Source organism: Mastigoproctus giganteus, chromosome 3 (assembly GCF_048544385.1).
Source record: "Mastigoproctus giganteus isolate SK-2022 chromosome 3, ASM4854438v1, whole genome shotgun sequence".
Lineage (NCBI taxonomy): Eukaryota > Metazoa > Arthropoda > Arachnida > Uropygi > Thelyphonidae > Mastigoproctus > Mastigoproctus giganteus.
Genome location: NC_143577.1, coordinates 188,704,925 through 188,732,332, shown reverse-complemented (window position 1 = coordinate 188,732,332; position 27,408 = coordinate 188,704,925). Strand labels below are relative to the sequence as shown.

The following is a 27,408-nucleotide window of genomic DNA, read 5'->3' as shown; positions in this document are numbered from 1 at the left end:
GAATCTTACAGACACCCGTATGTCGAGCGTTCACAGCTGTCAGGCCCTTTTAGCCGTTGGAGGGAATCAAACGCCGTACTGATGTCATGTGACCATATTTTCGAGCACTTTGCATTGACTTCGGTAATGACCATTTTGGTAATTCCGAAGCCTCTTGTTGTCTTCTCATTTAATCTCTTTTCTATTAGGGCCGCCTTCATATGAAATTTTCTCCCGCTTCATCGGAAGTTGCACAAGTTACACCATGTTTTCTGTGTCCTGGTAATTTTTTCGGGTCGTGTATTTTTCAATCTAGGACGGTATAAAAGGAAGACCAAAGAGACCAAGAACACAAATTCAGAGAAACCACTCTATCGGCGGAAGCATCAGCTGATGTCCTGACGACAAGTATCCCAGAACAATATCAGAATCAGTCATTAAGGAACTGGAGGAAAACAACAGGAAGTAGAAAAAGAAATCCGAAGTCCAAGTAGCAAAGATGACATAATAATAATCGGAAGATATATTATAACATAAGACATCAGGAGCAAAATCAACAGACACTGGAGTTGGTAGATAACTGTGATGGACCAGTAAAATTCCTTCCGAAGAAAGGATCCTCTGTAGAGTGTACATCTTGAGTTTGCAAAATACAGCGTCTTGTTAAAACGATTTTAGCAATGTTTGTGGTTGACTTGCGATCATTCCTAAAACAAAGTTTCAGATTGTAGTGTTGAATGATTGTCTGAGATCTTCGTAAAATTGAGGGTAAGGTTGACACCACTTCAGCGCCATAAGCACATAAGAGAAGGTTAAAATGAAATAGCTTTGAATTTAAGGATATATGGTTAGAGAGTATAAAATAGAAAATTGATTTATTTCTTTATATGCCGATGATTCAAAGTTATTCCAAACGATGTTTTTTTAGGTCTCAAATTGCTGATACATTACGAGATGAATATTATTCATAAAAAACCACAAAAAGAAGGCAGTAGTACAAATATAAATTCACTTATTTACGAGTGTAAAATCGATTAAATCTACCATAAAATAATGCAATATACAACCATATGTTCAAATGTATCTTTATTCTCTTTTGATCATCCAAAATATTTGATGTTAAAATTACTACGAAGGCATTGTTATTCATTCATTGTACAATCTTCATCGACTTAAATAAATCTTGAATTTGAAAACATTTTCTACAGATAGGAATCGTGCACTGTAAATGGTGAAATCGATACATAAATACAGATTTCCTACCGGAATTTTTCTGTGTGTATAAATTGAATTAAAATAATTAATGTATAAACTGATGCAATATGAAAGTTATACGCATTAAGTTTTTTTTTTTTTTTCTTATTATTATTTTTCCATGCGTTGTTTTCATTTTCTTTTTGTGAGGCACACTTTCTGGGAGGCAGGCTGCAAGCTGACTGCAAGAACTCCATTGAAATCAGCAACTGTGCCATCTGGTAACTTTATATCAAATTGTTGTAGAATTGTTGCCAAATAAAGAAAAAATGAAACGAGAGCCATTTTTTCACCAGGACAAGACCTTTTACCTGAAAATTAAAAATAAATAAAAAAATAATTAACAAATAAACCAAATTACAAAATGAAATTTATTTTTAATACAGTACTTAAATTGCGGATTTCGATTGGATTATTTAGGCGGGTGAGCCCTGAAGAGAGTGTCGCGCTTGTCCGAATGGTAATGATGGATGGATAATGATAATAAAATGAATAATAAAATGGTAAGCGTTTTGTCTGATATCTTTAATTGCAAAGGTGGATAAATGGATAAATCTATCCGGACTCGTATTACAGTGGCGACATCCTATTAGTGTTTGGTATCCAACTCCATTGTGTTGGACATGGTTTTATGATGCCAAGTGCACTTTGAATGGTTCCGTTAAATTTTATTGTAAAATATTCATATTTTCGAAATTTCTTTGTTTCTTAATGCTGCCCAGCATGTGTTCATTCCATTGAGAATTTCCTGTGTGGACTACATACAGGAATTTCTTCCAGGACTGAAGGGAGGAATGATCAATGCTAAGAATAACTGACAACAAATTTAAACTTTTAGTAAAGTATAACAGCGAGACTGTCACGTATCTGATCCCCTTAAGTTAGAAAATTATATGGACAAGTTTGAAATAATTCATTCTGAGGTTTACCTGACCAATAGAACCTGCCATTTTCGAAAATTACAAAAATATCATCCAAATGCTAATGATGGACGGATAATGATAATAAAATGGTACGCGTCTCGTCAGAAATATCCAAATGTTCCTGAAGAAATGTTTAGACTTGAGTGCATCCATAATTAACAAGACTGAGAAGAAGTGAATCAGGACAACCTTCAGCCAAGTTTTAACGTATGAGTTGAAAGGAGACCAGCTCAACGGTAATGAATGAAAACGCTTTTTCAAATATTTATACTTTCAGAATGTTCCACAACAACGTATGCTTTCATTTAATTCAACTATTTCGTTAATGACTATCTCATGTATAATAATTTTGCCCCGCAGATGCATCATAGCATAGTATATATAGAATATGTAAAATTTATCGCTATACTTAATGCTCATATACACTCAGTAATTACTGGATTATGACCATAATCGACTATGCTGTATAAATAGCAAACAGCATCGTACCCTAGTGCATTGGCAATATGCATTTGTTCGTGCAAGTCAAAGTAGTAAAGTTTCAGCTATGTGACGTAGCAATGATATCAGTGAGTTGTGGGGGGGCTCGTGGGTCAGATGCTTCCATTTCGAAAACGACATGTATTTTCGGTTGGCTCACATCACGCTGTGATTATGTTCGAAGTTATTCGAAGAATGGTGTCAAATGGACCAAATCACTTCCGTCCGAGAGAACTGTACAAGAAAACGCATTCGTGGTGAGTAGAGAGCGCAGGGAGTTTGTAGGTACAGGCTCAACGGAAGGTCACTGCACGACAGTTGACGTAGCAATCCAATTTCGGGATGCAAGAAAAATATCCGAACGGCACAATCAGACGTAAGACGGACACCATGGATCCAGGTGCATGGGAACAATTATCTAGTGAGGTAGCGGTAGTTGCTTAATATGGGATATGATTTGTTGATATGAACTGGGACCTATGGTGGGTATTGACCAACGTTACACTGGTGAGGTCTTTCAGGACAATACCCACCATAGGCCCAGTATACAATTGGTGGTCATTGAATTAACAGAGAGCATTTAAATATATGGAAATAAATCTTGTATATAATTCGATGTACATAAATCTTGATACTGTATATACTGAGTGTGTAAATAAATGAAAAGGAAATGTGGGCAAATCTTTTAAAGAAATGTAGACTCTGCAGAGCTGCATATATTCAGGACTGAAACGAGATCTTCCAGGACAATAATGTGCCGTGTCATCGGGCCCATTCTGGATATGAGTGGTTCGAGAACCAGTCAAGATATCACCCATATTGATTGGACTCTAAATTCAGCAAACTTCAATCCAATTGTACACCTTTGGATGTTTTGGTAAGGGAAGAGAGACGTATGACCACACATTCGTCATATATTCTGACACTGTGGAATCCTTGATGGCAGCATGGTTGCAGATCCCTACGGACGTCTTGGGATATATAATATATTCAATGCCGAGGATAATAGCGGCTGTTATCCGTGCAAACGGTGGGGAAACACTGTGTTAGGTAGGCGGTCTTAATTCAATGATCACCGAGTGTATATTATTTCACTATATTTATCTTTTTTAGTACTTAGTTCAGTTTAACTGCTATTCACATTTATATTTTGTTCACTAGCAAAGAAGAGCTTCAAAAGAACATTTTTCGAAACTGCTTTATTATTTTGTTTCATTATTTTTTAGGGAACATAGAAATTGGACATTATTTCTTTGGGAACATAGAAATTCAACATAGAAAGTGGAATATATAATTATATCTGTAAAATGTTGTCTTAAGACCGAAGTATGAAACCTCGAAAACTTCATAAACTTATGTTTTCAAGAGTGAATACTTTTCATGGTGTTAACTGACGCTAGCACCAAGTAACAAATATTCGAACTAAGGAAGAACAACTGAATTCGAACTAAGGAGGAAATCTGGATTTCATACAGCGATAAATTTGTGAAAAAATGGTTTTGAGGACAAGTAACCTATCGAGCATTTGTGCTGGGTGGCTGAATCAACAAATTCCTGTTGATCTGTCCAATACTCTGTTGAAGTTACTTCACTAATTGAGAACAGTTTTGTTAGATGAAAGTCCCAGTGTTCCTCGTGTCATTTTTGAACTCCTTTTTGACTCTAAGCTACCTAGTGCAGGAGAAGTTTACTGAAATTATAACAAAAAATTGAAATCACTGAGGAACACCCCTTTGAGAAAGGCATATATTACTGAAATAGGTTGAATGTGACTCTTTGACTTACCCATCGAAAAAGGAATAAGATATTCTGGTTTTGTGACGGTTTTTCCATCTGAAGATAAAAACCTTTCTGGAATAAAACTTTCTGGGTTCTTCCAGTACGTAGGGTCCCGATGCACAGCCCAAAAGTTGGCAAGAACTATCGTTCCTTTAGGTATGTCATATCCTCCGATAGTAGAATCTTCACCTGCGCTGTAAATGCATAATACAAGCGAATTCAGTGAAGCTCTTTACTAAAAAGAGTTATAATTCTACAGCTTTAATGAAAGTAAATCATGATATAATGTATAAAATTATCTATTATGAAATAAAATAATGTTGAATAATATATTATGTGTATAACTGCACAATAAATATTCCTACTAAATGAATATTAGAAATGCGATTTAATTTTAATTTCATAAAACTTGCTGTCTTCAAGTAAGGTTTAATCTACTGACAGAGATTATCTGAAATAAATTACAGAAATATGTAACAATGAACTATCTTAGTTGTGATTCTATTTAAGGGTTGTAACTAAGGAAATTCACTTAATTTCCATTTTATATCTGTATTCATTTCCATCCTATGTCTGTGTAAATGTACTTTAACCGGTTGATTGCATTTAGTGCAGGCTGAAAATTCCAGAAGCATACGGGAGGGGAGGAAACAAAGGAGCCCCGAATTTAGATACCTTTAGAAATTCCTTCAGTCATCGACGGGATTCGGACCCAAGCCTCTCCAAAGGATTAAAAAGTAGAGAAAACACTGTACTATCAAGAAAAACTAGGTAAGTTATGACTTCCCTAAAATTTAGACAGGGATCGGAATTTTCATTTATTTATTTATTAATTTTGGAAGTGATCCATTCAATATGATTGGCAGAGTCGTTAAAGATGAGTTCCATGGACCCCTCTCCCTATGACCCGTCATTCCTACCACCTGGGGTGACTGATTTCCCAATTCTGACACCTCATTCTCACCATATGGGTGGCAGGCTACCCTCTTCCGCTGGTGGGTCACCCCACTGCCTACTTTTAATTCCCATACCTGGAGTAGGACGGACACCCTGCCCTGGGCTGCTGCCACCCCTTTCAACCAGGCGAGCGCTTTTACTATTGCCCCTTCTATCCTTCTACTCCTTTATACCCCGACCTACTTCCTATCCCCCCACTATCTCTTCTCACTTTCATTTTCTTCTTTCTTTTTTTTTTCTTTTAGGGCTATCTCTACTTATAGCCTTAGCTACTTACTTCAGCGTTCGCCCGCCAGTGTTTTATACTCCGAATTTCCCGGCCCCCCTCTTCTTGGGCCGGACGGTAAACCAGGGATTTCTTTTTGAAAACACAAGGTCCTAGGCTAAGAGTCCAGATGAACAACAAAATTAACTCATCCACAATAATACTACCCGAACACTCACAAAACGTGTGAATACAAACTTCACAGAGTTTGTATTCACACGTTGCCTGACGCCCCATGGGGGGAACGTGAATTTGGGGGTGAACCCCTGGAGCCACATTGCAAATAACACTAAACACTGTGTTCTAAATAATTCCAATAGGGATCATAAATTAAAACTAAAGGGCTTGAAGTTTACATTTGATTGTAGGAAGTTTTCTTGTAGGCAGCGAGTCGTTGATAGCAGGAACAAGTTTCCCTCGCAGGTAGTTGAGGCTGACAGTTTCAATAAATTTAAAGGTGCCCTGAAACGTACCAGCTTGAGGAGGAAAGAAAAGCATATAATTTGTGCTTTCTTATCTAATTGGTTGGTGCTTTTTTTGCAGTGCAGCAAAAAGCGTGTGGCTTCTTTGAACTATATGGCAAATATTATTAATTTTCTATTATTATTAATACTGTTAACTAAACGTTTAATAACAGTGTCGCATGCACTCTTCTCTATGCATAATTTATGATTAGATCTTTCTAATAGTCTAATATTCATGTAGTGATTAATATTTCGATTAGCAATCTTCGCTTGATATCGCTAAATCAGCCATGTCGCGAAAAAAAAAAAAATAAAAAAAAAAAATAATAAAAAAAAAATATATATATATATATACCGATGAGCCAAAACATTATGACCGGCGAGTCGTTATGCAAATCGAAGCAACTATAGATGAACTACGGCGCTTGCGCGGGTCGGGACACGGTATAAAACCACCTGATACAGAGCTCCGTTAATCAGTGTTACTCTTCTTCTTCAGATGGGAAACACAGCGGACTTAAACGAGTTTGACAAAGGCCAAATTGTAATGGCCAGACGACTGGGTCACATCATATCCGAAACGACACGGCTTGTGGGATTCTCACGGTCAGCCGTGGTTACTACCTACCGAAAACGGTCCGAGGAGGGGAACCTACGAACCCCCGAACCCCCGGCGAGGTATTGGTCGACCACGGCTCATCGATGCTCAAGGTGAGAGAAGGCGCTCCCGGATGGTACGTGGCAACAGAAGGGCGACTGTGTCGGAAATTGCCAGTAATTGGAATGCTAGTGACGGGAGTAATGTGTCTCAACACAGTACAGTATATCGAACCCAGCTCAAAATCGGGCTGTGTAGCCGCAGCCCGCTCCAAGTGCTGCCCATGCTAACCACGGTTCACCGGTGACAGCGCCTACAATGGGCACCAAGCATCGAAACTGGACCTTGCGTGATTGGAAGAAGGTTGTCTAGTTCGAGGAATCACCCATCACGTTTCCTGTTGCACCATATGGACAGCTGGATATGAGTGCGTCATTTTCCTGGGGAAAGGATGGCGCCTGAATGCACCGTGGGACGAAAACAAGTCGGTGTTATGCTTTGGGCGATGTTCTGCTGGGATACCCTGAATCCAGTCATCCATGTGCCAGGCACTCTGACGTCTACCAGCTACCTAAACATTAGGACATGGCAACTGAGATGGTACCAAACCACAAAGGGATCCATCACCAAGAAATTCATCCCTCAAATCGCAAGAATCTACACCGAGCGTAACCCACATAGTTCTCACCGAGACTCCACGCCACCTTCCTTCTCATGAGGCACGGATCTTTCAAAGCTAAATTGATAGAGTTTAGGATTGTGGAAGACCCAAACTGCCATTGTGGCTCCCAAGAGGCTGGGAGCATCGCCTCTGCCACTGTAACTTTACGAGGACCTTAGGCGCACTCTTATGACGAGAATTCACTACATCCTCATGAATATGGAGCAACAAACTGCTTGACACTGCTGAAGAATACATAGCTTTCACCACCTTTACAAAGGACTTATTCCAGAGGCAAAAAACCCTACCCAGAACGTAATAGATCTGGGAATTGGAATGTATTCTGCCATCGAAATCGATTGGTACCCACTACCCACTGGAAGATTGTCCTGATCATTAATCTATCTCGGACGGAACCACTGTCACATGAATGACGCCAAATCGGACCAAATACCCAAACTGGACTCTTTACCAATAGTGATAACGTGCTCGCTACTGCCAAATCCTGATAGCAATCTATACCGGGCGCCCTTGGCTGGTACCTTTTTCTCCCTTTTCCTCGGCGGCAGGGAGGAAATCAATTATGATATTAGGATCTCCTGTAAATGATTACATCTACCCATATTTATTTTACACATATTTTACCAGACGGTCACTCCTCTGTCTGGTCGATTAGCCTGTTTGCTGGACGAAAAAACCGAGTGTCTGAGGAAGAAACCTTGCTATCTACACCTGAGACCGACTAACTCAGCCACACATTGAAAAAAGATAACCTAAGTTCTTCACGTCATCCACGGGATTCGAACCCGGGCCTTTTCCACCCAGTGTGGGGAGCACGGTGACGATACCACTGTGCTACACGCGGAGACTGTGGGAGGGAGGAAGCAGTCCTGTCTCCTTCCCTCCCCTGCCACACATTATCCTTCTCCAGGTGGGGCAGGGTTTGCCTCATTGAACATCCTGGGGTCGCTTTCTCTATCCACCCCATACTTCTGGCTTATCCTCCAGTCTTTATTCTTCCCTCCGACTCTGCCTAATACGCCAACGTATACCCCACACAAACTGCAAAGATTTAATTTCGTCCAATTAAACCGATTAAACCTCATTTGGCTTTATCAATTCCAGAGCTCATCATTACCGAGTTTTTTTTTTTAAAGCCCAAGCCATCGAAATTCCAGGAAATTAGGTGGCAGGACCTGCCAGAGTATACATAAGCTACTGGGTTTCTGGTCTGCCTCCACGAGGCGTAAGTGGGGTAACGTTGGTTTCCAACTGTTGGTTTCCAGCGGCTAAACGACCAGAAGAACAACAGTACACGACATTAAACGATCCACACACTTTTAAATCTATGGCATTTACAGCATACTGTAACACACCACAATGTAAGGGATTTCCACCATCTCTGCTCGGAGATGGAGGAAATCCCTGATGTCGCTTTACCATAAATACACTTACACTTACATATACCTAAATATCAAGGTACTGTCACTCGATACATAAAACATACGAGGAGGTGAGAGAAATCCCCGGAGCAATCTGATCCTCAACATACGTATACCTATACTAACCTAAACATCATTGCTGATCAGGTACAACCTTTCATGGCAACGGTCTTCCCCTCAGGCAGTGCCGTCTGTTAGCAGGATAATGCACTATACCACACCCCCCTTATTGTTTGAGTTTGATTTTCGGAACATCAGGAAGAATTCCAGTTATTGCCCTGGCCTCCATATTCCCCAAACATCAATCCAATCGAGCATCTGTTGTTTGTGTTGGAACAGCAACTCCGATCTGCGGCGTGTCAATCACGGACCTAACAGGAGTTAAAGGATCATGCCGGTCACATGTTGGTGCCTTATACCACAACACACATTTAGAAATCTTGTAGCGCCATGCCTCGCCGCTGTTTTGGCTGCATGCGGAGGACCAACATCATATTAGGTAGGTGGTCATAATGTTTTGGCTCAACGGTATATATATGTATAAACATAAAAACTTCGAAATGCAATGCTTGAAGATGAGGCCACTAACAAAATTTCCTCTTTGCATACAGTATTGACAATAGATATGGTGTTGCAGCTGAGCAAAATATAAGTCCTTTACCACCTTTAATTGGTGGAACTTATTAGAAGGAGTATAGTTATTGTGGCCAAACGTTGCCGGCATGCATATATTTTCAGTAGAAAGCCAACATATCGAGATTTTGCTTGTAGAGCAACCATTGCTTGCTATTTCTTTAATGAAAGGATTGTTGGGTGGCTACTAGAGTAGGAACGTGGTATGGGAAGGTTGAAAATTAAACACAGCGTATACAAAGCTTTATTGAATGTTACTAGTAACCTGAATATCACTGATGAGAGAAAATGTCAAGAAGCGTTACCATATCCTTTAAGATAAAGGTCGTATCACTGTAGCTGCAATTTTATTAATGAATCCGTTTTTGAATATAATGCAGACTGAGTCTGAGAATGTTTGTTTACTCTCAGAAGGCGTTTGGGGTTTGATCGAATTTTAACATGCAGGCATTTTTTTGTCTTTTGCTAAATTTCCTCGCTCTTTCATGAAGATTGCAAAATGAATTTATTCAAAAAAAGCTCTTCGGAAAATAACTCTGAAATGATTTGAATTTACATATCTTCATAATACCGAAAAAATTCTATTAACTATTAAACAGTTTCGATTTTAAACAAAGTTTTTTGGTAATTTTCTAAACTCCATGGGTTGGCTTATATTCTGACACTCAATTCTGTTCAAATTCCTGCTGTCTCGTTCTTGGAGCAATAACTTTCTGCAGCATTTCTTCCTATTAGGGCTGCATTATTCTGCGTTCGTCTACCACTCATTGTGTACGGATGGTTGCTTTCGACACCACTGACTTCCTTCGTTTCGTGTTACATGAAAACTAACATTTTTTTCGTTTGCCATAGATCCTAAACAGAGTTTAAAAATATTACTAGCAATGTGGTATGTAAGGACTGAGTGTGCCAGTCCTCACGTAGGAGATTTTATAGTTAATCTATATGAAGGTGGAAGTCATGTTTCGGATAATGTACCATACTGATCCTGGTACGTTAATTAAAAAAATTCAAGAAGATAATTACGAAAAAGCACAACTGAATGAACAAAATGCAGTTTATCTACAATTAGTAACAGTTTCTAAATAGGAACACTTCTAAGTCTTAATCAATTCTTTAAATTGTTTTAAATACTGCGCACTTACATCCTTTGAACATTTATTGGAAAGGTGGTTTGCCATCTGGATACTTCTAGAATCGTTGCTTGAGTGTATTGAAGTTGAAGGCGATCCTCCCATGATGGCATCCTTTCCCTCCCTACGATTTCATCTATCTCAACTTGGACACGACGCTGTACATCGGGATATGTCGCCATTATCAGAAGACTCCACGAAAGTGTCACTGCAGTAGTATCGCTTCCAGCTCCAAATATTGTTGCTATGTTCCCGATGAGCATCCTTTCTACGTAAAAAAATAACCATTTTCAAAACACTGTTCAGGTTTATCTGTATATATGAATATTAATAACTCTGAAAATAAATTAAAAAGAAATGAAAATAAATTTAAAATTTTAAAAATGGAAAGTTTTCTCAATATCTCAGTTTTTTATCAATTTCAACAATAGTTTTAGAATTAGAATGGCTAAGTGGTAGAGGGATTCAAATATTGGCCGTCCAATTCTTCTTTGAAATTTATCAAATTATGCTCTCCGGGCCATGTTAATAAGTAATTTATTTCCAATGAACTACAGCAAGTTGCCCGATGGTTAGTCGGCTGAAATCCAGCCTTCTGTTACTCCCTAGGATTTTATATTTGTCTCCTGACTCTTGGTTGCCCTGCGATTGAAGATTCATCCTTTTCGTTCGTTTTGCTGATCCCTTCAGCGCTTTACACACCTAAGTTACGAACTCCACACCTCACCGTGTCAAGTTGCGGACCTTTGCAGTGTGCACTTTCTAAGTCTCATGGGAGGAACAATATCTGTACTGTGCCCCTATTCCGATCTGGTCGCTCTTCTTTGAACGCTTTTTATAAGACCTTATGTGTTCTAGGTGAGGTCTCTGTGCACCTGAATATGTACAAATATTATAATGATATCGTTTTCTCTACTTATAAAGATACTAAAAATCATACAGAGGACACCATGCTATTCTGGTCTCGACATTTTGCATCACCGTAAATGTCGCATTTCTGTTATTATTAAGTCTTTTATCCCCGAGTCACTTTTAATCCTCATACCTAACTTAGAATTAAATCCCTGATTTGTGTTCCCAGCGTCAACATTTTCCTGTTAGAAGCAATAAACTTTAGCAGACATATTTCTGACCATATTTGTAACTGATCTAATTAATTTTGATGCAAAATGACCTGGTTATAATCAATAACCTATGAGTCTTCAGATCATCAGCAAACTTTGAGCGCTTCGCATTTACTCTCTCATCAACTCTTTAAAGGAGGTTATAAGAGGAGGCGTGTTCAAACACTGTTCCTTGAGGGATGCCATTTTCTATGCTCATTCTGAAGAATAGTCACTTAGGATTAGGCTACCCTTTGTCTTTCCTCTTTTAGTCAGCCCCTGCTCCGATTAAGAATCTTCTCAAAAACCAACTTTATGACTTTTTTACAATGGCCTTTCATGAGGAGCTGTATTAAGAGTTTGCTCAATCGAAATAAATAATATAACAGCTGCTTCTTGTATTCGTTTCTAATATGATCTCAACATAAAAATTAACAAAACTGGCCAGAGGAGTCTTCTCCTTTGGGAACCCGTGCTGTGATACATTAATGACATCGTCCCCAAAGAGATAGCCCTGTATTGCATGCTTCCTCAGAGATTCCATGATCATTCCATTAACAGAGGTTAACCTCCGTAGGCTGTCACTTTTCTTCCCATCACATCCTTTGCATCTCCATTTTGGTTTGGAGGTATTAGTACTTCTAAGAGGTTTTTTTTTCCAGTATACCATCTTATTAACAATGTCAATGTGTGGTGCTCTCATTCCCCTCACAATATCAATGTGCGATGCTGTCACTCTTCACAATGACAATATGTGATGCAGTCACTTCATCTGCTGGACCGGCTATGATTTTTGCCCTTCGATCAAGGGAGAAGTCTCTGGTAACAAGTTTTAATTGTAGTACAAATGACAATATTTAATGTTTCGGTTATATTTATTATTTTCTTTTTTTTTTTAATTTTTAAATCAAATACCCTAGCGAAAAGGACAGTTGGTAAAATCGCCATCTTCTTAACACTCTGAGGAAAAGACCGACAACGAACCCGCCGATTACTTGAGGAAACTTTATGAATTTTTCGCTTGATGGCTGAGTCAGTTGGCCTCAAAGGAAGATAGCATAATAACAGATATAATATATACGGAGCAATATGGCCTAAGTTGACGATGCGCCTAAAAGAAATAAATTAACACAAAGATGTTTTGCATTTATTTGTACACCGTAGTTTCAAAATCCGATTTTATTATTATTATTTTGAGAGCGATGATTACCATTGAACGAACTGTTTAATTCGTTTTCTCGTTTTTTCATTTCTACCACAAATCCCTCGATATAACTTCCGACGTTATCTGGATCGGTTTTCTTTTTAATGGGTTCGGCTTCCCTCCTGTAAAAAGATAAAAATAAAATATAGCTGCTAAGAAATACATGTCACGCTCTGAAAATTGAATAATCTCACAAATTATTTTCTTCCCTCTAAATCCAATAATGCGTTATCAATATAATTCAAATATACAGAAATTTAAAGTAAAATTAATAGTATATAAGAATACTTTTTCTTCATTACTTATGAACTAGCTAAGGATCGAATTCGTAAGTAATTAAAGTTGAATGAACTGGCAAAATTACAATATCACTAAATTTTGACCAACCAGCATTATTTTACAGTTGTAATCACTTATTATGCAGAAACTCACTTTACAATTTACAAGGCATACACTTCATTCGTCACCCGTTTTGCAAGCATACATTATTCGTCACAGATGTCATCCGGGAAGCTTGAACAATCGGGAGAGTTCAATACACTACTGAACAAAATATTTTTCATGAATATTTTAATTTGAACGGTGTCACTGAAGGCGAATATTTGATATAACAGACATCACGGCATGCAAATTTCGAGTGTCCAATAGAAATCGATCTACCACCTCAATCGCCTCTTACAGAGTTGCACAGCATCATATCATACTCATTTCTAGGCTTGCTCAGAGGGATAACCCCATTTCGACTACTCAGGATGGCAAGTCATCGTCATTTAGATGATACTTTACGATGGCGAGCCGTTGGACGACTTGAAGCCAGGCACTCGCTGGCGAAACTGCAGGTTGTCTTAAACTGTCGCCCCAGGGTCTTCTATGTAGTGTGGAAGCAGTTGCAGGAGGCAGGAACCATTACAAGGAAAGGTGTCCAAGCTCAAGGCCTTCCGAGGGCTACTTCAACCATAACAGAACGCTATCCGGCTCTACCAGCAAGACAGAACCCTACAATGTCGTGTCATCAACTGTCTCTTCAGGTTGCTGCATCTAAAAGTAAAAACATTTCCAACCGGACTGCGTTAAGAAGACTCAATTTAATTGAACATTACCCGAGGAAGCTAGGGCTTTTATTCCATTAAACACAAACGACATCACAAATCCTCGGTCTGGTGTGATGAAAGTGTGATTTTAAGCCCGAACATATGGGCTACAGTTCCGTTTCGGGGGGAGTCCCGTTTTAGCCTAGAAACAGATTCTAGACTTTATTTCATCTGGAACCAACTAGGAATGCGGGATCCTCACATGCCTATATCAGAAAAACGGGCTGATATTGGTGTGAGGGTCCATGATTTTGTTGAAAACTACTAATAGGACCCAAGGCAGACCATGACACTCCTTCCACCAAACTTCATTGTTGTGAAGACACAATCAGGAAGGAATTGTTACCTTGTCATTCGCCAGGAACGGCCATCAGAATAGTAGAGTGAGAACCTAGACTCGTCTGTCCATAGGACTGCTTTCAACTACTCTACAGTCCAGGATTCAAGCTCCTTACACCATGTAAATCGGCGTCTAGAATTTGTTGAGGTGATAAATTCTGTTGAACTATTGAGGTAATTCTGTTGAACGTGTTATCTTGCATGCCCATTTTTGCAATTGTCTGATTGAAGCCCAGGGTGCATATTTATAGCAGGTTCTGTGACGTGTTGCTTGCATAGACCTGTTTCTCTATCCATGGAGAGGTGCCCGGATATTAATGGTAATGCAGTGTATATACCTACGGCCTATCTTTGGAATATTTGGACCGTTGGCAAAATATTTTCCAAGGGCCCTATATCCCACTTTAATAATAATAAAAATAATACCACTACAATCCAAAATTAGGACCTGTTTGCATATATTTCCTTAGAAATATATGCAAATATGTGCCTAGGATACACAAATACACCCTGTACTCATACCACATCGGTTATGATTATTTCGAATATAAGAATATCTTTTAAATCCTGATTTCACTATTTCCTGTAGTATTATTTACTGCATTCATATTTCTAGTCTCACATACATGTTCCTTAAAGAAATAAAAAAAAAAATAAATAAAGAGTTTTTCCATAGTTCATACTTACCCTACTAACTCATTGATTCCCCGAAATGCTTTTACCATCGGCATAAACCTTAGCACTGAATTTAATAATGGCGACAGCCAGGGAAAATACGTAGGAAAATCAAACGTTTGTAAGTGTTTATTTGCTTTTGTGAAAATATCATTAATATACTTTATTCTATCTTTGGTGAACTTTTTTCCGAAAACCAAAGAAGTGATATTGTGGATGGTACTAGAAAAAATGGCATCTTTCGGGTCAAAAGGCGCTCCGTTGTGAGCTTCAATCCGTTTTATAAACTCGCAGATTTCGTCCTGCAATACAAATAAAAAACATTGATTTGTTTCGCATCCAAAAGAGAAAGATATAGACAAAACCATCAAGAATGTATAAACTTTACATAAATATGGGCGAAAATTAATAAAAACTAAATACTATATTTATTATAGTATTAAGATAGACTGTACTAAATACTGAGTGCATTCCCCTAGCGTTTGGTGTTGGACCCATTGTTTTTTCCATATTTATTAATGATACTGATGAAAGTATATTATGCTTAAATGTCTTAAGTTTTCAGAGATACAAATGTTGGCAGGGTGGTTAATGAAATTATGCTGCTGCAACAATATATTAAAAAATTAGGCAGACGAGCTCAGAAATGGCGATTGAAGTTTCCCACTGACAAATACAAGGTACTGCGTATGGGTAGCAGCGATCCCAGAGTAATACCAAATATGTAGTACTACACTCAGGGAATACATATTGGGTACTGCATGTTGGTTTAACAGCCTCGTTTTAGGAAGACTGTACATCTGTTGGTACGGACACAGAAAAGGGCAATGAGACTGATGAGTAAAGCAAAACGCTGCTCTTAGCAAGAAAGGGGCTTCACTTCTACAACTTGCAGCTTCTGAAGACTAGGCATGTAATTAATCTGATTGAGGTGTTTAAGGCTTTGAATGGCTTGAGCAAACTCAATGCTGGTTGCATTCTTTCTCTTGCTCAGATAACCCATATGAGGGGGTAAAAATTGAAATGGTGTAATGATATCTGTAGAAGTGATGTGTGGAAGGTCGCCTTCAGCCTATGGATGGTTTATTGCTGGAACAAACTTCCATTCCTTGAATCAGTAAACAGCTACCTAAATACATTCGGTAAGTATACTAAATTCTTTTGGCCTCTCAGTCAATCCAGAGATGTCACATTATCTCCTCTTTACGCCAAGTCGGATATCTTTTGCTGATACTGCATCTTCTCTACTTCCGGAATTGGCAGGAAATGTTCTGACTCCCACAGACGGTGTCAAATTTCTAGGAGTAATCCTTGATGCTAACCTCACCTATAAAAAACAAATCCAAGCTCAGTATTCCAAAGCCCCAAGAGCCTTCTGGGGAATGAAAATAGATCTGCGAAAAACGCACAAAAAGCAAATAATCAGGAAATACCTCGAAACTTACTTCTGTAGTTTGCCCTCCTACGCCGTGGAAGTTCTGTCGGCGGCACCACCCACCAGCCTCAGGAATCTATGGGGCCTCGAATTCTAGGTGCTGAAGTGGGCCAACTTGTGGTCGCACCAGATCTGTCCCAGGGGTGTCTCTTCAACAGAGAAATAAACTGATAATAATAATAATAATAATAATAATAATAATAATAATAATAATAATAATCTACAAGACATCTAAATTTGGAGTCTGCTCCAACCTGCAATACACGCCCACAGTCTACAGAGCCCATGTGCTGAAAATAAAAGCATTCCTTCATCTGTGCTCAGCAAAGCAGAATAACATCAACAGGAACATTGTTGGTTGGCGTTTGCCAGGCAGACGTCTCCGCAGTATCCCCCTCCTTGTGCTCAAGGTTCCAGCGGTTACAGAATTTCAAGAGACACATCCCAAATGTGACTCTGGTCACTCTCATCTCTCTCGACATCGACCTGTGGACTCTAGACAAGTCATATCGCGATGGCATCTTCTCCTATCTTTCGTCTGTAAATCAGAATTATGTAAGTTCCGGTCTTAGTTGACCGATGTCATTTCATGTTCTGCTCAACTTGCAGCCCTTTTTCTCTTTAATTGATATTTTGTAAAAATTTTGATTATTAATTTTGTTTATTTATTTATTTATTATTATTTTTTTTTTCTAATAAAAACATCATTGTATAAACAACGTAGTGTAAGATTCCTCTGGCTTTCTGTGTAACAAATCACTTTTGTATACAATTTATGTTAATAAAGAATCTTATTATTATTATTATTATTACTGCATAAGCCAGAAAAAAAAACGAAATGTCTGGTTTATGCAATATTGTGTTATGTTCTGTTGTTGTGTCTATCCATCACCACTGGGAGGTGAGCCATGCAACCCTCATGCTGTAGCTGATCTCCGCTAGGGTCGCCTGAGCTATCTGGATGGAGCCCAAATAAAAAATTAAATAAATAAATAAAAATAAAGTTAAAAAAGATGGGAAGAGAGTGGGGAAGATGTACAAGTGGTGGAGTAAAAGTAGGCAAAAAGAAGAGGATGAGGAAAGAAGGCATCTTCCACCGGAAAGAAGAGGTGGGAAGGGAGAGGTAGGATTCACCTCTGGTCTGGTGGGAGCCCACAGAAGGCCAGGGAAAGGAAGGTCTGTAAAATTGGGCAAACAGTCCTGGGGATCAGAAAATCTGATGCAGCCATAGTTAAGCGTTCAAACGCCAGAGTAGAGACGTGACACTGGGTCAAGAGCGAGGGACTGGTTGCCAACATACCGCAGAGGGTTATACCACATCAGAAAGGGGATCTAGAATTCTTCAGATATTACCACAATCGAAGAATGTGATTTCTTGATTAATATTTGGGTGAAAATGCATTATTCATTTGGATGAATGTATTTTACTGTATTCATTCTTTTGAAATCGACCTCTAGCCAATTATAAAACACTGCTACCTAAAAATTATCTCTGTCCTTCATTATGCCACTTGTCATTATGTTCTTTCACGTCTATCCCCGTCATATTTGTAAAATGTTCCATTCGTACTTTTTCGTTGCGAAACACAGATGTGAAATACATCTAAGTTTCAGAGAACTAAGGATTCAGTAAATGCATTAAGATTTATCGAAATCTCAAGTACTACCTTTATGTGCTCTTCCATCTGGCCTTTGCCGAACCCAAGATCACGAAGTATGTGTAATGCAAATCTTCGTTGTTCCTGCCAGGCAGGGCCATTTTCTGTCAAAAAACCTTTAAGAAAAAATTGTAGCAATTGTTATCTATACATTTTCTAACTAAAAATATCCTCATGCAACCGAAATGCTTTAAAATTTAGAAAGACTATAAAGAATTATTAATATTAAAAGTTAAACAAAGGAATTATTTCTGAATTATTTCCATAATTATGGCAGTAATTTACGGTAAAACAGAATACCCATTAAGAGGGAAATTATTTATGAAAAGAATGTCAAATGAAACTCAACTTGATCTTATTTTAAGTTCACATTGAAAAAAGAAAAAAATAAATAAATAAAATAAAATCGACAGTAAAGTTACATTTAAGTTTACAGGCTTAATTCAAACAACTATTCGCGGGCCCAAAACGGAAAAAGATACAGATACGAGTTCCTAGGCAAATTGCAGTAAGCCTCAAACTCATTGTGATGCATCGAGAATGAACTTTATTAGGTACACTTATCACGATAGGAGGGAGTATATGATAAGAGCCTTGTCGATCAATTCGGCCCTGGAAAGATTGTGCAAGGCTCAAGGGGTAAAATTTTTTCCAGCCTGGACTGTACTTGTTAACAGGAGAGATTGCTTCTACAGGGATGGGATACACTTAAATAGAAAGGGTGCAAGAATATTTGCTGATGCTATCGAGGCAGTGTTAGGTGGGTCGGAAAACTGCTAGCTTGGGGGGAGACAAAGACGAATAGATTAACAGTAGCCACTGGCAGAGGTGAAAGAGATTCTTGCACTGTTTCTATTGGAATGAGCAGAAGCCTGAAAAACAAGATGCAGGATATTTCAGAGACTGCCGGGAGTCATTGCGGTACAAGTACACACATGGGTTGTGTTAGGGTAGCTAAGAATAGAAATAGGTGCATGTATACTTTCGTGTACACCAATGCTAGGAGTTTAGTAAATAAATTTGATGAATTTGAGGTATTGCTCAAAACATCAAAGGCAGATATTGTTGGGATATCAGAGACGTGGTGTCACACAGAAATAAGGAATGCAGAACTGGAATTTGGGGAGTACAACGTCTACAGAAAGGATAGACTGGATAGGAAGGGAGGAGGGGTTATGCTATTAGTTAAGAAATACATAAAATCCAAGGAAGTGAAGCCAGTGGACATCGCTGGACAGTGCAGTGTCCAGTCAGTTTGTTGTGACATAAGCATTGGGAGAGCAAAATTGAGAGTAGGAGTGTGCTATAGGCCTAATGACTCTGATGAGTATAATAAGATACTGTACAGGGAAATAGAGTGGGCCAGTAAATCAGAGAGTCTTATAATGGGAGATTTTAATTTCCCAGATATTGACTGGAATTTGGGGGCTGGTCACTCACACACTAGCAAGGCTTTTGTGGATTTATTGGATGATTGTTTTCTACATCAGCATGTTCATGAGGCAACTAGAGGGAAGAATACTCTTGATTTGATTATCAGCAGTGATTCTTCATGCATTAAGAATCTGCAGATAAATGAACCACTAGGTGGCAGTGATCATAGTGTGCTGAAGTGGGATTTACTCAAAGAGCTAACTACCATTAGGGGTAAAGGGAAGGGTTATTGCTTTCGTAAAGGCGACTACGATGGACTGAGACAGTATTTAAATTCTATACAGTGGGACCAACTAATGATGTTACCAACAGCAAATGCAAAATGGGAAGCAATCAAAGAACTTATCTAGGTGTATTCAACTCTAGCAGTAAGGTAGAGAATCTTGTAATAACTGAGAGTAAAGTGGAGGATAAATTGTTGAAGATAAACGCAAGAAAGGCACCCACCCGGGGTGGATGGGATCTATCCAGTTATATTAAAGGAGGCAACAAAGGAAGTAAGCAAACCTTTAGCCATAATTATGAGAGCTTCCTTGGACTCAGGGGAGGTACCCACAGACTGGAGATGTGCAAATGTCACCCCAATTCACAAAGGAGGATCAAAGGCTGACACAAGTAATTATAGACCTGTGAGTTTAACTTCTGTTCCAGGAAAATTAATGGAAGCACTGGTTAAAGAAGCACTGCAGGATCATTTAGACAAGACTTCAGCTATAGTTCGGACACAGCATGGTTTGTTAAGGGGAAGTCTTGCCTGACCAATTTGATTGGATTATGATGCAGTCACAAAGGAACTGGATGCAGGGAATAACTTTGATATTATATACTTGGATCTTAGAAAGGCTTTTGATACTGTTGCACATGGAAGACTGCTGCACAAATTGGAGCAGTGTGGCATTGGAGGCAAATTGCTGCTGTGGATAAAGGGGTGGCTGAGGGGGAGAAGACAGAGAGTGGTAATCAATGGACACTGCTCGTCGTGGACTAATGTTATTATTGGAGTCCCTCAGGGCTCAGTGTTGGGTCCATTATTGTTTTCTGTATTCATAAATGATATTGATGAGGGTATATCAAGTTTAATGTCGAAGTTTGCAGACGATACAAAGGTAGGCAGGGTTGTCAAGGACACTACTGACATTATGCTGCTGCAACAGGATCTGGAAAGGTTGAGCAGATGGGCTGAGAGGTGGCAAATGAAGTTTAACATTGACAAATGTAAAGACACATGGGAAACAGCAACCCCAGAGCAACGTATCAACTCTGTGGTACTACACTGACAGTGGTAGAGAATTAAAGGGACCTGGGGGTGGTTGTGAAGGCAAATATGAAGTTCTGTGAGCAGTGCAGACGGGCTGCAAGAGTAGCTCATGGTGTATTGTCAATGATATATAGGAATTTTTCAAGCAGGGATAAGGAGGTGATTATTCCCTTATATAAGGCAATGGTCAGGCCACACCTAGAGTACTGTATACAGGTCTGGAGGCCTCATTTAAAGAAGGATGTAGAGCTGCTGGAACGAGTACAGAGAAGGGCAACAAGATTAGTGAATGGAACAAAGGGGTGCTCTTATGAAGAAAGGCTTAAATTTTGCAAATTACAGTGTCTGGAGACCAGGCACCAGCGAGGTGATCTGACAGAGGTGTACAAAGCCTTGAATGGTTTGAGCATGCTCAATGCTGATGGGATTCTTCCTCTCGCTCAAAATAATCACCTGAGAGGGCATAAATTCAAATTGAGGAAAGACAGATGTAGGATAGACGTGCGGAAATTTGCCTTTAGCCAGCGGGTGGTTGGTTGGTGTAAAGACTTCCATCCCTTGTCGTGGAAGTTGATAGCCTAAATAAGTTTAAGGCTCAGCTGGACAGGTATTTTGAACGAACAGAGGGTGAAGTGGAAGTGGTTTTTTTTTTTTTTTTTTTTTTTTTGGCTGATGCTGCATAAGCTTGCTTTCTTGCATCAAATGCCTCTACTAATGCTAATGCTAATGCTAATTAACAGAGAGTAGATCCCACTTTAATCTCGGCAATGCGGAGATGGGGGAAACCCCTGGTGCCGCTTGACACCAAACACACTTTACACTTTAATCTCGGCAAAATATTAATCTGTCGCGACTTGGATAAAATGACATGTGTGTCAAAAAAGTGGCATAGGAATGCTGGGCCATGCTGACTCAATTGCTGCTCACAGTTTTTCAAAAATCGGTCGATGCAGATTTCAACTGCAAAGATTCGTTATATTTCATGCTGAATTTTCTCTCTTGTTTTGGGATCTGAAGATTAGGAGGATACCACAATAGGCTGAACCCCTTATTCCTGGAACAAGTTCTTTACAACAATTGTTATTGACACAGTTACAACGTGACTGAGTTCGACTGTCTCAGGCGAAGGTTCCATGCATTTAATCCCAATAATTCGGTTTTTCGTTCAGTATACAGGAAATCAACGACAGAATTCTAGCAATTTACAAAAAAACATAAGAGTGAATTGAGGCTACTGTGGTAGACCCAATTCATGAAATTTCAAAACAATTGAGGATATGGAAGACGAGGTAGAATGAGCATAATGAGGTAGAAGTCACCATCCATCCAGTTTTCAAGAACTATGGCATCAGTTGAATCAAAAACGACCGCCATGCATGTTGTTCCAAGAGTTAAAGGGACAAAAACCCAGAACGTTTCTACAAAAAGTGGTGGAACGATGGTCGTAACCATTCTGCTAACCACCTAACCACTCTACTAAAGACTTACAGTGTCAAATGCTGACTTCAGATCTAAGTGCTGAAAGTTCATCTCTGCACTATTCAAATTATATGTTTGGTAACTTTATTCTGTTTCGATGCATTGTCTGATTTCACATTTGGAAAGAATCGTCATCTACTCCTTAATTATGAAAAGTAGATGCGAAGAGCATCCGTACAGAGAAATCTTAATAAACTATAATAGAATAAATATAGACGTATACGTTACACTTTTTTCTTTATTTAAAGTTATTTTTAATTTTAAAACGAAAGTTTTAATATAGTAAAACTTGTGATAAAAATATCAAAATAATGGCTGCTTTCCTTACTTCTGCCTCCAACAAGAAGATCAAATGAGGCTGAAAATGGTCTGTCTAGGAATGCCGATTTGTTGAATGCCTCTTTCACGCTCTTGAAGTCATTTAGGAAAACGACATACCGACTTCCGATCTTCATGCTGATAAGAATAAAAAAGTGAAGTCAATATACTTTAAATTAAAACTTCCGAATTTTGATTTGAACATTTGTACTCCTACCCTTCTTTTTCAAGTCGATTTCTGTTTTTAAACAGTTAAAAATGATTAAACTTCTCCTATATTCAGTTATGGCATTAATCTTTGTGTCTGAGAAGTTGACCAACTATAAACCTCGAATTGAAGATATCTGAGGTGTATATGCAAGGAGCACGTTGACATTTCCTTAAGTATGATCTTATTCTTTAATCACAAGCAATCTTCCAGCATTATGTTTCTGAAACTTAATGATTTAAAAAGAAATCGTATACCATTGGTCACAGTACAGAAGGTCTGAAATTGCTGGGAATGAAATGGATGAAAAAAAATTTACTAACAGAAATACGTATTGCAATTTACTTTTATAGATGATTAGACGTAAGTTTAATTTCACATTTTAAAAATGCGTTGGAAAATAATAAAAAAAAGAGAGGTTAATTGAACCTACGCTAATTTAAATGAAGTTTCCCAAAAATATAATGGCATAAATTGGTTTTCCCAAAAAACGAAATCAAAAATATATTTTGTGGACAAATAAAACAAATAGAATTCAAAATGAAGGAAAGCCTAAAGTTCGGTTCCACAGAATAAAGTTCTAGGTCCCTTCATCTATCAGACATAGCCATCTGGTGGATATCCGTAACATGAGGATATTCTATGATCAATATACCTGTTCTCTAGTTAAAAAACCATGAAACTTTGTCAGAAGACTCAAATCCATAATCCCCTCAAGGTTATGGATTTTCTTGCACAATGGTTATGACCGTTCTCTTTCCAGAGCGTCGAAGGCGCGAGTTCGAATTCCCTTTGGATAGCAGTAAGCGGTATCGGCCTTTTTTACACTCTGATCCACTGTCATCTGGACCTCTAGCGAGAGATTGCACAATTTTACACCTTTTCTATTTTATCCAGCAAAACATAGAAATCCGCACAGGAATACACACAATTACATAGCATGACATTGGAGCTCAATGATAAAAGAGTGGATATAATCATCTGCCTAGTACACCACATGGTAAGATCGCTTGAGTTTCGAATCTGTGGGGGTGGGGTTTCTTTTATATATATTTATATTACTTTTTATTTTGTTATTATTTGTTATTTATATTTATTATTAATTATATTCTTAAAATCCCTGCATCTGACTGGTTATCTCACAGAAGAATTCCGGTTCTGAGGGAGTTTCTATATTAGAGCACTCCTCCTTTGGGTTTTGCTGTGTGTTCAGAAATGACCAAACTCCATTTTCATTAAGTGAAATACAATCAGTTTATTATACATACTTACAAATAAAAGATAAGACAAATCATTACACATTATTCACTTCATATATAGGTACAGGGCATGGATCACGTTCCTGGTCATTAGGCTCTACCATCCATCATCTTCTTCTTACTATAGGCCCACTAACATCTCGTACAATCAGTTTAATTTAACTCTTTCTTAATTACAATTGACATTTATTATTTATTTATTTATATCTTCCTTTTTCATACCTATCTAGCACAATCCTACATTCTTCTTCATGGTTGATACAATTCTTCTTCTGGAATTATGTCCACTCTACAAACTATTCTATTCTGTTCTATTCTATTCTCTCCCCAGCACTTTAAAGTTACATGTTAATGAAATATACATGGGATTATTTATTTCTTCATCCCCTCAGGTAAACTTCAGCATATAGCGACTAATTTCTCTACTTCAGTAACATTATATAAACAACACACAACTGTACCTGCTCTATAGGCTAACCCGTCCAAAATTATTACTTTTACTCCATTGATTAATCAGTAAATAAATCATAACTGTAAACCATCCTTCATTAACTATTTCTATGATATTTCCTTACTTATCTATACCTTAACTTAGCTCTTAACTGTATGCTTCCCTAAATCTCACTTAATATTTATCTATCTTCCCTGCAGTCCTTTGCAATTACATAGAGGTAGATTCGTTGTTTAACCACTTACTTCTGGGGATTTGGATCTTACCGCTAATACAACGTTTGGCCTGTGCCTTTCTGCTCTGCATCGGGTCCTCCATTGGATTGGGAACGTTCATCTGGAATGCTAAACTCTGCCAGGGACACTTTTCGCTTTGCCGATCATCCTGGTCTCGTATCCTTCTTTGCTGTGCCGGATCATTCAGTAGGGGTCGCTTCCCATCACTTTATTTCCACAGGACAGTACGGTGTTCTTCTCGCTGTCCTCCTTTCAAATATATCTCTCGGTGGACGCTTTCGGACTTCTATGTTTCATCTCGAGAAAGTTCCCCTTTCTGTAACTCATCTATACTTCATTAAAACTATCAGAATTTAGTGAACTCACCATAACTGGTTCTACTGGTGGATCGCTTCCGGGGACAGTTTCCTGGGCCTATCTTTCCAAAAAATCACTCTCGAAGAAAACTTTATCATCTTCCGAAAAACTTTATTATCTCCAAAAAAACTTTATCACATCTCGAAAAATCATCTCCGAAAAACTTCATCACATATCTAAAACATCTTATCACCTTTTCTACCCCCCCGTTTTGCACGCGCTCTTCCCCTTTTATTTCCCAAAATTTAGTAACGCCCATCCTTTCCTCGACCAATCATTTCTATCTGACCTTCATCACCTCCATTCTCATTTGCCTATGACACATGACAGGAAGGCCGAGTTCCTTCCGGTGTAGAAATAACTTCCGTTTCTAGAGAATTCTCGAATGTTCTGGAAATGACCAGAATTTTCTGGAGCTCGGAATCCATCCGGAAAACATCTGCGTCCATTTTCTTGATTCGTCTCGCCTTATTATAAAATGACCACACCTGCTTTGTTTGCAGTAAACAAGAGAGCCCCCGCTAGTACCCCTATTGTCATCTCTGGACCAAACCGTCCCTTGCCATACTATCAGTTGATCCCCCACTGTTCCGTCTTGCTATCTTCGCTTGCTGTTTCCGGTGTGGGCACTGATCGTATATCTGTTTCTAATGTTTTTCTTCAAGGTATATTTGCTTGTACATTAAATTTAACCTTCTCTTAAATTAATTCCATTAGCGCGAGACCCATTATCTTAAACAATATTAGTGACTTTAAGTGTTTTCTTTTGTGGTTTACAATATCACTATCTAGCGTTCTTTCTTAAATTATATTTAAATTTAACTTGTAAGACTTTGTGTCTTTCAAATCCATTCAATGACACCAGGAATTTTTATGTATATATACAGTATGTATGCATTTTTTTTTCCGCAGTACTTAGTTGGTCTCTGGCCTTGTTTCTTAATAAATTATGATTCTTCGTCCAGCAATCTGACCAAGGAATGTACGCACTTAAAACATTATGTATTGACGCCTCATAGACGTCGTTCCTTTGATCGTGGCCGCAGTAGCCGAGGGGTCATGCACGCGGGTCTATGTGTTTTGATTAAACGGGGTTCCAGTCCGTGACTTACTACGATGCTGTTCCTTATATTCTTTCTATCTTGTGAATTCCTTTGACCGTGTTGTCGTCCCGGAGTATAAACAGTTTGTTTATTAAAATTTCTTTATAAAATAAACAAACAAACAATACCCATAAACCTTTTCCGTATGGTTTAATGAAGTCCTTTGTTAGTGAGAGTAACCAAAAGAACGCCTAAATCATTTGAATAAACAGATTGTTACTGATATAACAAGATATAACTGGATTATGCCAGTATTATCACAGAGATAAATAATTAATTAATGGAAGAACGAATTGCTTCCTTTCGAGTTATTAGTTTAAACTTAAAAAAAGGGTGTACATTAAATCCCTTAATGTACACTTCAGTCTTCCGATATTTCCATATCATAGATGTAACTCTTTAAATGACGTGATACGAAGAAATCATGGGGAATCAAGTGGGATGACCGTGCTAGATAAGCATTAGGGTCTCTAATATACACTGAAGTTAATTATAAACCAGTTATACCCAGGCCCAGTACTCCAGGCCCATTCGTTACAATCAGGGTCTCTCCAACTTATCTCAGTGAACAGGTAGCATCAAGGTCATCCGTCGTTTGACGTCCATTCTACATATTTACAAATAGCTCTATCGTACATGAACTACGCTTCACGTCTTGTCCAAAGCGAAAGATCTTCAAGATAAAATATCTTCACTATGAAATATTTTGCAACTAATCTTCCTTCCGAAATTTATTCTTTTAATTGTATCCTCTGCATATTTTATAAATAAAACATTTATTTCGCAGCACTGAGTGCACATTGGTTTTTATTTTCTGACAGTCATGAACACCAATGATACTTCTCAGATGTTATTAAATACACAGTTGTACTTACCCGAATATATTCCCATACTTCTTGGCCAGTTTAATCAGTTGGAGATGCGCTTGTCTTTCAAGAAAAGGAAAATAACCCACAATTGGCAGGCAGAACGGGCCAGGTGGAAGTCGTTGTTTCCAATTTTTACGAGGAATCAAAAAACACGCGCATAACACTACCACGAATATGGTGATAGCATAGGCAGTGAAACGCTCCTCTAGAAAATGTAAAATATAGAAATCCATAACCCTAGAAGCAAATGACTGAGAAGCACTTTAAGAATCCGATATACACTTGTTCAGTTTCAACTATATTTCAGAGTTTTTTTGCTGAAAATTAGTGTAAAACCACAAATCATTATCCATACGAATTCAC

At 38.4% G+C, this 27,408-nt stretch overlaps 1 protein-coding gene across 1 annotated transcript; it reads right to left on the bottom strand.

Annotated features, from left to right (window-relative positions):
* Nucleotides 1-1,365: 1,365 nt before the first annotated feature.
* LOC150088489 (cytochrome P450 2J2-like) lies at nucleotides 1,366-27,408 on the bottom strand. The gene is made up of 8 exons (XM_090370185.1): nucleotides 27,052-27,408; nucleotides 22,573-22,700; nucleotides 18,083-18,189; nucleotides 14,993-15,282; nucleotides 12,882-12,997; nucleotides 10,581-10,836; nucleotides 4,422-4,609; nucleotides 1,366-1,544 (listed from the first exon to the last, which is right to left on the bottom strand). Exons 1-8 carry the CDS (start codon nucleotides 27,276-27,278, stop codon nucleotides 1,366-1,368), a joined length of 1,491 nt encoding a protein of 496 aa, XP_090226311.1. The 5' UTR covers nucleotides 27,279-27,408.

What these genes read in the sequence shown, in the direction of transcription:
- LOC150088489 (XM_090370185.1), bottom strand. Translation starts at nt 27,278, where the DNA reads ATGGATTTCTATATTTTACATTTTCTAGAGGAGCGTTTCACTGCCTAT. An exon ending in TCTTCTTGTTGGAGGCAGAA is followed by an intron (nt 18,190 to 22,572) that starts GTAAGGAAAGCA and finishes TTTTTCTTAAAG; the next exon opens with GTTTTTTGACAGAAAATGGC. An exon ending in CCAATAAATGTTCAAAGGAT is followed by an intron (nt 4,610 to 10,580) that starts GTAAGTGCGCAG and finishes ATGCATTTACAG; the next exon opens with CGCAGGTGAAGATTCTACTA.